Source organism: Microtus oregoni, unplaced genomic scaffold (genome assembly GCF_018167655.1).
Source record: "Microtus oregoni isolate MIOR12 unplaced genomic scaffold, Mior012 000003F_ref0000135, whole genome shotgun sequence".
NCBI classification, from domain to species: domain Eukaryota; kingdom Metazoa; phylum Chordata; class Mammalia; order Rodentia; family Cricetidae; genus Microtus; species Microtus oregoni.
This window is the reverse complement of record NW_024543062.1, coordinates 57,932,005-57,946,110: the sequence shown is the minus strand read 5'-3', so window position 1 is coordinate 57,946,110 and position 14,106 is coordinate 57,932,005. Positions and strand designations below refer to the sequence as shown.

General features: G+C 36.4%; 1 protein-coding gene across 2 annotated transcripts in view; it reads right to left on the bottom strand.

The window, feature by feature from the left end:
- Rab3gap1 (RAB3 GTPase activating protein catalytic subunit 1) overlaps positions 1 to 14,106 on the bottom strand; it is a 65,003-nt gene that overhangs the window by 46,190 nt on the left and 4,707 nt on the right. For both annotated transcript variants that reach the window (XM_041648190.1, XM_041648191.1), the window contains exons 3-5: positions 12,858 to 12,933; positions 5,054 to 5,186; positions 2,072 to 2,150 (exon numbers count right to left, since the gene is read on the bottom strand). In XM_041648190.1, coding sequence (XP_041504124.1) covers positions 2,072 to 2,150; positions 5,054 to 5,186; positions 12,858 to 12,933 — 288 coding nt within the window. The remainder of the gene's footprint in view (positions 1 to 2,071; positions 2,151 to 5,053; positions 5,187 to 12,857; positions 12,934 to 14,106) is intronic.

Sequence of the window (14,106 nt, the reverse complement as noted above, 5' to 3'; positions counted from 1 at the left end):
ACCAAAACAGCCTAACTTACTCTCATGTGTCCTTCAGGATTAAGGTGAATTATCAGTTCTTCTAAGAAACATTTTCATGACTTCATCTATGTGCATTAGAGGGATAGATCACTCCATAATATTTTTACGATGTATTTATCACACACTGTGGTCACTGTCTATTTTCTTTACTTTAAGCTTTGGTCACAACTAGCTTACTGATTGTGGTGGTTTGAAAACAATGGCTCACAATGGGAGTGGCACTATTAGGAGGTGTGGCTTTGTTAGAGTAGTTGTGACCTTGTTGGAGGAAGTGTGTCACTATGGAGGTGGACTTTGAGGTCTCATATATGCTCAAGTCACACCCAGTATCTCAGTTCACTTCCTGTTGCCTGCAAGTCAAGATGTAGGACACTTGGCTACTTCTCCAGCACCATGTTTGCCTACATTCCACATGCCACACCATGATGAAATAGATTAAACCTTTGAAAATGTAAGCCACTCCAATTAACAGTTTTCCTTGCTAAGAGTTGCTATGGTCATGGTATCTCTTCACAGGAATAGAAACCCTAACTTAAGATACTGATATAGGGAACATATTTTAGTAGGACTATGTCTGGCTCATGTAAATATTTTAAAATAATGTTTTTTTAAAATGAAAGAAAATACAGGTACATTTAATATGCTTAATTTTCAAATGCTTGGCTGCTGTTTTTCTAATTTTTTTAGGAAAAATGAAAGAAAAAAATCTTCCAGTAACTACCAGCAATATAGCAAACATGTTGTAATAGGTTCTCTCCTACTCCCACCACTCAAATACTAGGATTACAGGCATGTACTACCACATCTGGTCTATGAGGCCCTACAGATCAAACCAAGAGTCATGCATGATTAAGTAAGCACTCTACCCACTGAGTTATGTTCCCTAGATACTACTCTTTATTGTATACCCCAACATAAAGTTCAGAGACTCTGAATGATTAACTGACAAAGATTAAAGAAATCCTTCAACTGTTAAGTGCCTCTTGCACTAAAATGTATCATATTTACAGATTCTTAGATATGTGGGTTTTGATTTTACCATGTAACTTTTTTTTTTCCGAGACAGGGTTTCTCTGTGGTTTTGGAGCCTGTCCTGGAACTAGCTCTTGTAGACCAGGCTGGTCTCGAACTCACAAAGATCTGCCTGCCTCTGCCTCCCAAGTGCTGGGATTAAAGGCGTGCGCCACCACCGCTCGGCACCATGTAACTTTTTGAAGTCAACATTTTACTTAAATTTATAATAATACATACTAAATCTTCTATATTTAAGTGTTCTCTTAAATCCAGAGAGATATTCGAACTGAAAGTAGGTATCTATCATTCTGGGCTCTGAAGTGCAATGTGCAAAAGAGCTCAGAGCAAGTCCAAGACGGCAGCCCTGAGAGATGTCTATCAAGTTAACTCTTGGTTAACATCTAGGAATCTGGATTTAGAGAGGGTTCTCATCATCACCATGTTGATAAAGACTTACTCAGTGTATCTAAACTACTTGTGCAAATAATATGGTTTATGTTATACACCTGTTGTCCTTTTAGGAGTCTGAATTTGGTATATACTCCAGACAGAGGATACCAACTGACCAAGTCCTTTAAAGCTTCAAGGAGTTAGCCTCTCAAAAGCCTTCCTGATAGACAATGGTTCATATGTTGTCATAATCTGTTGCTGAGGGAACTGAGTATATCCAGTATAACCTATAGGACCTCATTAGAAAAAGCTCTTCCAAGTCTGAGGTCTGCAGGTTTTTAACTCCCCTCTTCTTCCTCTGCTGACTGCACTCTGACTCAGCGGCTATAATAAACAGCTGTAAGTACAGCCAGATGCTGGTCCTTTCAGCCCCCAGTCCATCACTGAACCTAGAGTTAGGCTTGGGGTCACCTTAAAACACACACACTACCTGGGCACAGTGACAGACACCGTTAATCCCACCACTGTGGAGGCAGAGTTTCAGGCCAGCCTGGTCTACACAGTTTGAGGACAACCAGAGCTATCTTAAAGCAAACCGTACACACACACACACACACGAAAACATCTAAATAAAAAAGATACGTACCATCTCACTAGACAGTGTGCTCTTGGAGGAAAGTCATTATTCATACACAGCAAATCTTGCATTGACTGTGGAATAGCATCTATAGAAACATTTGATAATAAAAAATGTCTTTAAATTTTAAAGCAATTTTATACATGCTTTAAGGAAAGCTTATCTTACTGGACTGCAGACTTGCAATTGCTTAAGATCTAGATTCCTGTCAAATCCTTATCAACCCTATAGGTAGCCTTTCCATTACCCAAGACATATCTTCCCCGTTTTTTTTTGTTTGTTTGTTTTTTGTTTATTTTTTGGTTTTACGAGACAGGGTTTCTCTGTGGTTTTGGAGCCTGTCCTGGAACTAGCTCTTGTAGATCAGGCTGGTCTCGAACTCAGAGATCTGCCTGCCTCTGCCTCCCAAGTGCTAGGATTAAAGGCGTGCGCCACCACCGCCCGGCTCCTCCCCGTTTTTTTTTTTTTTTTTTTTTTTGGTTTTTTGAGACAAGGTTTCTCTACACAGCTGCAGCTGTCCTGGAACTCCTTACGTAGCCCAGGCTGGCCTTGAACTCATAGAGATCCACCTGCCTCTGCCTCCCATAGGATTAAAGCCATTCACCACCACTGCCCCTAGACATCTTTAAATTTTTTTAGAAAACCTTTCTCTACTCAGCTTCTTATTTCTTTTTTCTTACTTTCTTTTTATTTTCTTTTTCTTTTTTTTAAAGTTTTTTGAGACAGGGTTTCTCTGTATAGCTTTGGAGCCTGTCCTGGCACTCTGTAAATCAAGCTGGCCTCAAACTCAGAGATTTGCCTGCCTTTGCCTCCGGAGTGCTGGGATCAAAGGTGTGCACCACCACTACCTGGCCAGTTTCTCATTTCTAACCCAAGTATTTTTAGCACTTACAATCTGATCCATAATCAGACACTGATATAAATTATCATATATTTCATAAATATATAACAAATTTAAAACTTAAAATATTTGCTTAAAAATACATCCTTTTTATAATTTCTTAGCAAATTATATATTTTACTAATATTCTAAAATAAATGGAAAAGAATCAACATTTTGAAACCCTGATTAACCAAAAAATAATAAAGAACTCCAAAAAATGAAAGTCAGTTCTCAATCTTCTGGCTGTTGGTAATATAGTTTTAAATGTATACCTCTAAGTTAACTAAAGTTTTACTTCTAATTCTTTCCAGTTACAGTTTTGATCACTATCAAATAAAATGGAAACTTCATAGTACACCAGCATGAGCAACAATGCCTTTAACCACCTTCAATTCATGCCTCCTCCACAGCCCACTTTATCACCACCTCACTCTAGCAGCCTATCTCTAAAATAAGGTCTTTCTTAAAACCAACAAAACTTTCTTTATTTTGAACAGTTTCCTCATTTATGAATATAAAATGCACACGTTTTCTTCCTCTTCTTTCTCCCAAAACAGATACTTATCTTTTGTTTGCTACATGATCACCTTACATATGTGACCCACGTTATCACTCTCTAAATCTAAATGTAGAAGTTATATAGCTTTGTCTGTAAGAATATATATAGCAGAAAAGGGAAACATGTTATGCCTACTAGGAAAAGCAGGCACTTCAGGCCCATGCTTACAAATGATAACTTGCTTTGATCAAAAAAAAAAAAAAAGTAACAAACAGTGTGCCGAATTTTTTTCAGAAATACTGTGACAGGTAAAGTTCTTCCATGGTCTTCTTTAGCTTTCTGGAGTTTCCTACCAAATACGGTCCAATAACATTTAATAGTAAATTTCAAAAACAACTCATTTTAAATAAGTTTTATTTATAAAATACCACTATAAATGTCTTATCTTATTATTTACTGTTGGCAATCTCTTACAATGATAATTTATAAATTACACTGTCACAGATTTGTGTATTTGTAGAATATAATATATAGACGGTTTGGTACTATGCATGGTTTGAAGCATGCTGGGATAAACACCCTAAGACAAAGGGGGACTACTGTGTTTGACTAGCAGCTGAAATTCGTGCTTACTCAACACTTTGCTCACTGTTACACACTAGCACATCTCAGGACAGATTTTAGATTACATGACCTCCTAACAATTATAAGCTTTGTTGACTAAATATCGAGCATAAATCAATTAGAATACGGGCTTAGGTACAATATCTCGTTAAGTCTTCACATTAACCCTTGGGTACTTAATATTTACTTTACAAATAAAATAACACAAGTTTAGAAAGGTAACTAGAAAGTCCAAACAATCAGAATTTTAATGTGCTTCCTACAAGTAGACCTAAAATACTATACTGTACTATTAGTCAACAAATTCCCTTTACTTACACACCTTCATGGGCCAGTTTACTTGCTTCAATCTCCAAATAACCTTACCCGATCTCTTCTGATTAAGAGTTACCCCCACCAAAACTCCAAACTTCAGTGGAATTTCATCTGTCCTTATGATGCCATTTATCACTTTCTACCTCCTTTTACTTTACAGTTACTTAAACACCGTATCTTCCCCATAGAAAGGCCCATTACACATAGGATTTCATTCAAAAAGACTTAGCAGAATACTTAGCACATCAGTTACTCCATAAGTATGTGCTGATTCAACCAATTTTAAGGTGACTGTCACCGGAGTTCTTCCTCTACTTCAGATGCAGTACTAGCTCATAATCTATTTAAGATGTAGTTAAAAAACAAACCCACCGGGCGGTGGTGGCACACACCTTCAATACCAGCACTCAGGAGGCAGAGGCAGGTAGAGTTCTGTGAGTTCAAGGCCAGCCTGGTCTATAAGAGCTAGTTCTAGGACAGGCTTCAAAGCAGCACAGAGAAATCCTGTCTAGAAAAAAACCAAACCAAACAAAAACAAAACAAAACAAAAAACCCATTTCCTATGGATATTACTGATTTATAACAACTTAAATTAATAACTAAAAGTTATAGACACTCTTAAAAGTCAAGACTGAACAAATATGATCAAAACAAAACAAAAAAAACATACCCTCTGATTCTTCATCTTTTCCTTCTTTATCAGTGGACTCTTGTACAAGATAGTGATGAGTGATTGAGAACTTGAAGTCGGCAAAGGAAATCTCATCTGATCTCTCTTCCCACGTGCCAGAAGTAAATATACCCTGCATTTAATAGCAGAATGGGAAAAACAGCCAACTTATTTAAGTCACTACAATGTTTACTATGTACAGTGGTTCCCCACATTTTTTATTTTTTTATTTTTTTTTTGGTTTTTCGAGACAGGGTTTCTCTGTGGCTTTGGAGCCTGTCCTGGAACTCGCTCTGTAGACCAGGCTGGTCTCGAACTCACAGAGATCCGCCTGCCTCTGCCTCCCGAGTGCTGGGATTAAAGGCGTGCGCCACCATCGCCCGGCCCCCACATTTTTTAAATAATTTTTTAAATTTTATACACACTGGTGTTTTGCCTGTAGAGTTACAGACAGTTGTAAGCTGCCATGTGGGTGCTGGAAATTGAACCCAGGTCCTTGCGAAGAGCAGCCAGTACTCTAAACTGCTGAGCCATCTCTCCAGCACATCCCCCCTTTTCTACCCATTAATCAGAGTTGCAGTCTACAGCTGTTCGCTACATAATAAAGGCAATTTAAAAAGCACAAATGATTTATCACAGTGACTATTTAAAAGGAGAGGAATCTTGGAGCCGTATGGGAAGAGGGAACTGACAAAGTTGTCCTCTAAGTTCCACCTGCATACCATGGTATGAGCACAGACGAGCACATGCGCACACACAAGCACACACACACAAATATAATGTGATTTAAAAAAATACTTGAGTATTAAATAGCAAGTGACTTACAAAAATCCTAACTTTCAAATAACTTTATGCCATGTTTGAAAACATAAACAGAAATCCCATATTGCTTGTTTAAAAAGAACTAGCCAACTAAATATAACCTGTTTAAACTGTGTGCTTTGTGCAACACACAATGAAACAAGGTATTAATCATGTATTCTGGGAAGACAAGCAACATTTACTGAGAATATACTGAGCAATGAATGTGTTACTAGTTCAGACCTTCTACATCAGGACCAGAGAGAGATGGCTCAGCTGTTAAGAGCACTTACTGACTTGGCCCAAGACTTGACTTCAGTTCCCAACATTAACATAGTGGCTCACTGGCTCACAAATAAATAAATAAATTTTTTAAAAAAAAGAACCCCTAACTCTATATGTTACATGGATATACATGCAGGCACTCACACACAAAAAACAATCCTAAAAAAAAAAATTCACATCTGCATGCCAGTCTAAAAACAAACCAACAATAACAAAAGCTAAGACATGTACAAGACCAGCCTGGGTTATTAAGCTCTAATACAAGCTGGACGACAGAGTCAAACACTGTCTCAAAACACATACACACAAAGAAAAAAACAAAAATAAAATCTCAGCAATAAAGATGTAATTGCCACCAAGCAGTGGCAGTGAATGCCTTTAATCCTAGCATTTTGGAGGCAGAGGCAGAGGCAGATGGATCTCTGTGAGTTTGAAGCCATCCTAGTCTACAAAGTGAGTTTCAGGACAGCCAGGACTACACAGAGAAACCCTGTCTCGAAAACAAAACAAATGTAACTGCCAAAATCCCCACAAAATTACTATGGTTTTAAATTATTTGTACAAAAAATACTTCTATTGCATTTATTATAGCAAGATGTGATCTATGTCAAATCAAGAAGGAAAACATAAGACATCGTTTAATAAAAATGGCTATTAATTTGTTCATTATTTAAAGAATATTAGTTTCTGTAATCAAGCCCACATATAAACTGCTGTTTATGAATATCTAATATATAAGATTTATGCTGCTTACAATAAGTTGTAGAGTAATTTTATTACATAAATATTTGTCAAACATAAGTGAAAAGACAGTTTGGGCTAAGATATTTCTTAAGAATAAAGATCTTTCGAGAGGAGGGTAAAGGGGAATGGAGAATACAAATGATCTAATTGTGTAAATGGGAAAAGGGAGAGCTCTTAAGCGAGGAAGTAAATAGAGAAGGAAGGAGATTAATAAAATAACAATAAGGATGTCTGAAAAAAATCACAAGGAATCACTATTAATAATTCACCCACAGCCAGGCAGTGGTGGCGCACACCTTTAATCCCAGCACTTGGGAGGCAGAGGCAGGAGGATCTCTGTGAGCTCAAGGCCAGGCTGGTCTACAGAGGGAGGTCCAGGACAGGCTCCAAAAGCTATAGCGAAACCCTGTCTCTAGAAAAAAAAATCCACACACACACACAAATCTATAATACAAATAACTTCATGTATAAACGTATACAATTTTAACGAACCTTTCTCACGTAAGCTGATGGTGCTCCCTCAAAGAGCCAAAGACCACCTAACAAAACACCTATACCAGACATGAGAAGCCCTCTTAAGCTGTTGACCAGGGCTGTCCAAAAGACTCCCAAAATATACAGCCTGTTGCTGTTGCCCTTGGTTACCCCCACAGAGGCAGAAGGTATATTTCTATTGTTGAAGATACCATGCACTTCAGAAACAGAGCCCAGAGACCCTTTGCACTGCAACTGGCCTGAATGCCTCTTCTCTGAGTACTAGTGTTCATGGTACCAGAAGGCGCCATGCAAGCTTCCAAAGGACGAAGGCAACCAACAGTCCTACCCAGCTATGACGCTTATGAACCACAACAATGACTAGCAAAGCACAATAACCCTACAGGTGCAATAGTAGTAAATATGCCTTGGTAGTAACAACTGCTCTCCAACTGGATTTAAGACCCCTCAGCAAGAAAAAGACCATGTCTGGTACTGGAAATCTAGCTAAGTACTCAGTGTTAGAGAAGGCATGGTTATTGGAGGAGAATCTACAGTCACTAATTTACTAAACAGCATAACCCCTAACAACGATCTATAAACTTATGCCCACCCGTAAGTGTAGTCTTCACCCGTCACCAAGGAAACATATCCCTGAAATAATGGAAAATAGTACAACCAGTCAAAATGCAGAGTTGTGGAGTCCAGTCCCAGTAGATACATCTATAAAACACTCTCGTACTTACGGTTCAAGGAATACTGCAGAAGAGAAGGCAGAAGATTGTTAAGAGCCAGAGAGTCGGGGAGTTTGCTTTAAGATTGTGTTTCCTAATGATATCAGAAGCTACACCCCAAAATATCTCACCAACATGACGGCTCAAATGTGAGCTGAACAAGGATGACACCAGTGAACATGTCAAACCGGACAAACAGGCCCACAAGGCCTCAAGCCTACACAAAGAGCTATAAGCAACTGAGGACAGCGGGAAATGGGAGAGGTGGCCTTTCCCAGAGAAGAGTACGCCAACTAGTTTTTCAGTGACAAACACCCAGCCCTGAAAACATGCATAGAGGTAACATTATACAGACCGAACAGGTTATATTTAGAAATAAGTATGTATGTATATTCATATGTGTATGCACACACACACACACATTAAAACAATTAATGGATAAAAGAGGTCATGGATTTGGAGGAGAGCAAGGAGGGGTTTATGGGAGGCTTGGAGGGACAAAAGAGAAGGGAGAACTGTAATTAAATTCTCAAAAAAGAAAGAAATTGTTTGTATGGTTTTGTTGGTTTTAGTGGCATATGTCTCAGACAAGATTAAGTTTCAAAATTTATATTGACAATTCATGCTGAAAAATATATCACCCATTTATTTATATCATAATTGGTAAGCAAATCTTTAAAAATATACAATATTGAGAAACATCTAAAAATGTCCACAGAGACCTTTTGTCTACCTTAATTAAACTTGAGCTTTTCATGCATAGGTTCATTATATAACACTCTCCTTAGGAGCTAGGTGTTTAACGGCCAGGTGTTCCAAGGAATAATGAATCATTTTTTTATTGCCAAAAATATGTTAAGTTGTCCTATATGCTGACATCCTATTTGCAGTCTTCTTAAGTATCATTTTCTAGCCTCTGACGTATGTAATAGAGTGGCAGTAAAAACAGCTAGATCTCACTGAGAACAGTGTCATTAACAGATGAGCAACAATACCAGAACTCTGAAGTACGCAGTGTAACTTTACAGCTCATAGGTATCACTGTTACTAAAATGAGCTCTCTTGTCATTTACACAACAAAAATAAAAAGGTTAACCATTACCAAATATAACAAAAGTCTTCTTAAAACTTTATACACTATAGCTACTCCTTAAACAAAAATGAAAATTAAAAAACATAAAATAAAAAGATCTTATTTTAAATAGTCCTATTCCCTGCCCCCCCCCCAAAATATGAGCAGCTCAACACTGCCTTTATACTTCATTTTAGAGACACTGAATTCTCAGTGACCGAGGTCCTCATCTAGCTCTTAAAGATATACATAGTTTGTGTCTGTCCCAAATTTAACTTACAGAAAAACTAGAGAAAACTACAGTTAAATTCACTGTACATTTGCCATATGAACTCTTAAGTATGGAAGTCGCTGTCGCTCCAATCTGCCAAGTATGAAAAACCCACTCATTTCCATGCTGCAGGGTCATGGGTCTTCTATTAGTATTCTCAAGTTAATGATTCTTCTTTAATTTTTTAAAGGGGTAAGAGTTGGGCTATTACCAGATCGTGACATATCTAAATTTAACATTTAAAAAAAGCACTTGTGAAAACAGAACAAAGGTCCCAGTGAGCCCACCCTGCTCCATCCCAGGCCCTGGGCAAACTCACTCACAGACAACCAAAAGTCGCAAAAAGGACGTGGGGGTGTTGATGGAGGTGGGAGGGAGATAAGAGGAGGCAGGGAGTGGGAGCAACCAGAATGCACTGTGTATGTGTAGGAAGTTATCAAAGAACAAATTTAATAAACAATAAATAATTTTAAAAAAAGCACTTGTAATTTTTGCCAGATACATAGAATCCTAAAATTCCAAAGTTAAAGGAATTTCAAAGGCCATTTCTTTAATTTTCCCCAACTTCATGTAAGATTAAGTTCATCTGTTTTATAAAGCCCAAAATACTAAAATTCAAAAAGCTCTCTTAGAAATCTACTTAATTCTTTTGAGTAATGTTACATTTAATTAAATTTTATCATAGCAAAATCCCACCAAGTAAAACAGAAAAACAATGTGTATCTGAAAGACGAGACCTAGCTTTAACCCTATTTTATCAACTGCTGGAAAAATAATCAAGCAAATTACATGAACTCCAGGCCTCATTCTACATTCACTGACTAGGGTAATACCTCATCGATGACATTTATTAAGGATTAAGTAAGTCAACAGGCATAGACCCAATCAATAATACTGTATGGTTCGACTGTGTACGCCCAAGAAATGCCATCCTTTCTTTAATCTATTTCCTAGTACTTCAGGGTCTACAATGGTCAAGTAGCTCAGTTACAAAACCTTCCTTTGAACAAATATCAATCTACCCAGAGTAGATTTTAAATTTCACTGTGTGTGTGTGTGTGTGTGTGTGTGTGTACATACTTGCATGCACAGGAGGGTGTGCTCACAGAGGTCAAATAGAGAAGGCTAGATTGCCTTGGAGCTGAAGTTACAGATGATTGTGAGCTGTTTGGTGTGGGTGCTAGAGGAACCAAACTCGGGCCCTGTGGAAAAGCTGTGAGTGCTCTTAACCAGACTAGCCCATCTCTCCAGCCCTCAAGGAATATCTCAAGGTTCTGTAGAGTAGTTCACTGTGATTACAAACTGGAGAGGAGTTCACTTATGAGAGGAAGGGCATCTGATGAGATATGTACGCTCATATCTTTTTCTTTTGGGTTCTTGACTTTTTGAACCAAGGACCTGGTTATACTCTTTTTTAAAAAGTCACTGATGATTCTATATTATAACTTAAAAGGAAGTATCTGGTTGTATAGCTTATTGGTAGAGGATATACTTAGCATTCCCATGGACTCAATCCCCAGCACCAAATAAACAAGAAACAATTATAAATTATTTATTGCATTATACATTGTGGTAATAAACTTCTATGTCAATGTAACTTTCTAATGATGCTTTCTAAACAAATAGAAATATAGCACTATTTCACATTTTTGCAAGTATTTAGCGTGTAGTTTTTCTTTTTATTTATTTCACATTTTTAAAGGCAAGATCTCATTATGTAACCTGTGTTTAATATACATATTTTTTTCTGGAATAGAAAAAAAAGTGGGTTTTTTTTTTTGTTTTTGTTGTTTTAAATATGTTGTCCAGGCTGATCTGGAATTTGATGAAGACAAGCAATCCTTCAGCCTGAGGATGATCAAGCAATAGTTGGGGGATAGCCTGAGCTAGATAGCAAAACTTGCCTCTGGGAGGAAAAGTGTATTTTAAGTATCTAGTAAGCAGTCAAGGAAGCGGACAGGGTATGACTGAACAAGAAATGGAAGATTAATTTTGCTGAAACTCGATCATGAGCACATGGGAGTTCCTTATACTATCTTATAATTTTTACTTTTTAAATCTATAGCTAAGTTTTTAAAGATTGTTAACTATGTGTATACATATAGGATGGGTATGTGTACGTGTGAGTGAAGGTACCCACAGGAAACAGAAAAGGATGCCATACATATTCCCTGGAGCTGGAGATAGATAAATATGGAGATAGATGGTTATGAATGAAGAACTCAAACTCCAGTGCCTAACTGCTAAACCATCTCTCCAGTCTCCATAATTAAATTTTAAAACAGAAATTTATTTTAAATTTCCTCTCAGTAGATGAGAACTGGTAATCACTTCCTTTACAGGTATGAAAATTTAGTCATTATCTAAACATTGTTTTTTATTCCCCAAGACAAAGTTTCTCTGGATAGCTTTGATTGTCCTGGAACTAACTTTGTAGATAAGGATGGCCTGGAACTCACAGAGATCCATTTGCCTCTGCCTTCCAATTGCTGGGATTAAAGGCTTGTGCCTTTAATAATAATCCCTTCCATTTATACTTTCTTTAATCCTATCAATTGCAGCTCACCTTAAAATCTGCTTCTTTTTTCACCTCTTGACACACTAAGAGAAATGGGCCCGAGCTAATACCTCCTCAGCCTCAACTATATGCCTGAAGTATGAACCTTCTATAAACATACTACTGACACTGACTTAAATCCTAAAATCTATTATCTTAATCTTATTTCCTCTTTCTCTCATGAGAACTTACCTTGATGGCTCTCAGAATATTTTCTTGGGGAAACATCTAGAGTGTGGTTTATTAGTACAATATCAATACAAACTGAGCAAAGTAACTGCAGCTAATAATTATATCAAGAATTGTTATAAAAAAAGATGTTTTTCCCATTAATGAACTCTTGGAGGTTCAATTTCTCTCTGATCAATTAAAAACTTTTAAAAAATATTCATTGGCCAAAAGAAAATTTAGATTTTGAGAAAAGTAAACTCAGAAGAAATTAATGAGACCACACAAAGAAACTCATCATATTTAAAACTTGATGATTTAAAAAAATGTTTCACAAGCAAGCCTGGTGACAATACTGGCAATGGGGAGGCAGAGGCAGGCAGAACTCTGAGTTCAAGATCAGCCTAGTCTACATACTGAGTTCCAAGATAACCAGAGCTACATAGTAAATAAAATCCTGCCTCAAAAAAGCCAAATCAATAAGTAAAAGAGTTTCACAAATGTCATATATATATATATATATATAATTTGCTACAAAATCAAATCCAAATTCTTCCAGATGCTATTTGATACTCATAAAGACTATATATAACTTAAAATTTAAACATTTAATTCAATTGCATCACATGTAGTAAAGGGTACAAAAATGGGATTTCAAAGTAAATCCCAATCTAGAGATACAAGCAAACAGATCTGACCTTTTCAAGTGGTTGTCCCAGAGAGTTTCCAATCAGTTTCCAGTCATTCAAGACTTCTTCAACTTTGGAAATAAATCTAAGAAGGAAAGAAAACATTCTAAATACATAACTATACATTTTTTCCTATTACTGTACAGTTTCTTTAGAAAAACATTTCCTTACATCCTAAATTACAGAGGATTAGAGAATGCTCATTGAGTTTGATACTGTGAGCCCAACTCAGGGATATAGAATAAAAACAGAAACAATGTTGCTTAGTTCAAGAATTAATTTTTGATTCATTTAAATCTATTCACTCAATAAAAGCTTTATTTCCACAAAATATAAACTAAGAACAATCTCTCTCTCTCTTTCTCTCTTTTTTGGTTTTTTGAGACAGGGCTTCTCTGTGTAACAACAGCTCTGGCTGTTCATTCATATATTTTATTCACATATGAATTCACTTTGGGGGAGTTTACACAAATGACAATTACTAAATTTGAAAATGAATAAACTAAAAATAAATTTACATTTAAAAAACAAATAAAAAATCTACAGTATATCCAACAGGGATAAAAATGCACATTAGTAATACACTGTAGGGGTCTAGGAATACAGGCTAGTGGTACAGTATTTACTGGAAAGCCTAAGTTCCACCCAAGCAACCCTATCTGCACAGAAAAGCACTAAAACTACACTGCACTTTTTATAAAAGTAAAGCTGAAAACTACTTTAATATGCAATTGCAGTAAACAATCACAAGATAATGAAACATCCACTTATATGTACCCATTAAAAATTGTTCTCAAGAACATTTGAGGAAATAAAAATATGTTGAGTGAAAAAAGAAAGCTGTAGAAACAATCATTGATATAGTTTGATCTAAAAAGTTTACACATACACAATTAAAAGAAAATATGTCAAAAAGTTAATAGCTATCTTCGGTGGAAGGTTCAAAGGTATTTTTTATTTTACTACAAGGTATTATTGCTATAACAAAAATAATTTAAAATATAATTTTCAGATAAAAGAACTATATTAAAATAATTTACTTAAGAACTCTAGTTCTTGTACTTGCTAGGAGACAATTAAGCCATACAAATATTGAGATTTGACTAGAAAAATTCAATAACATTTTTCTTTAACAGTTCTCCATATCTTTGCTGATGAGTCATTTAACTCCTTCTCATTATATTAGGTTCTTTTTTTTTTTATTGTTTCTATTGAGCTATACATTTTTGTCTGCTCCCCTCTCTCCCGCCCCTCTTTC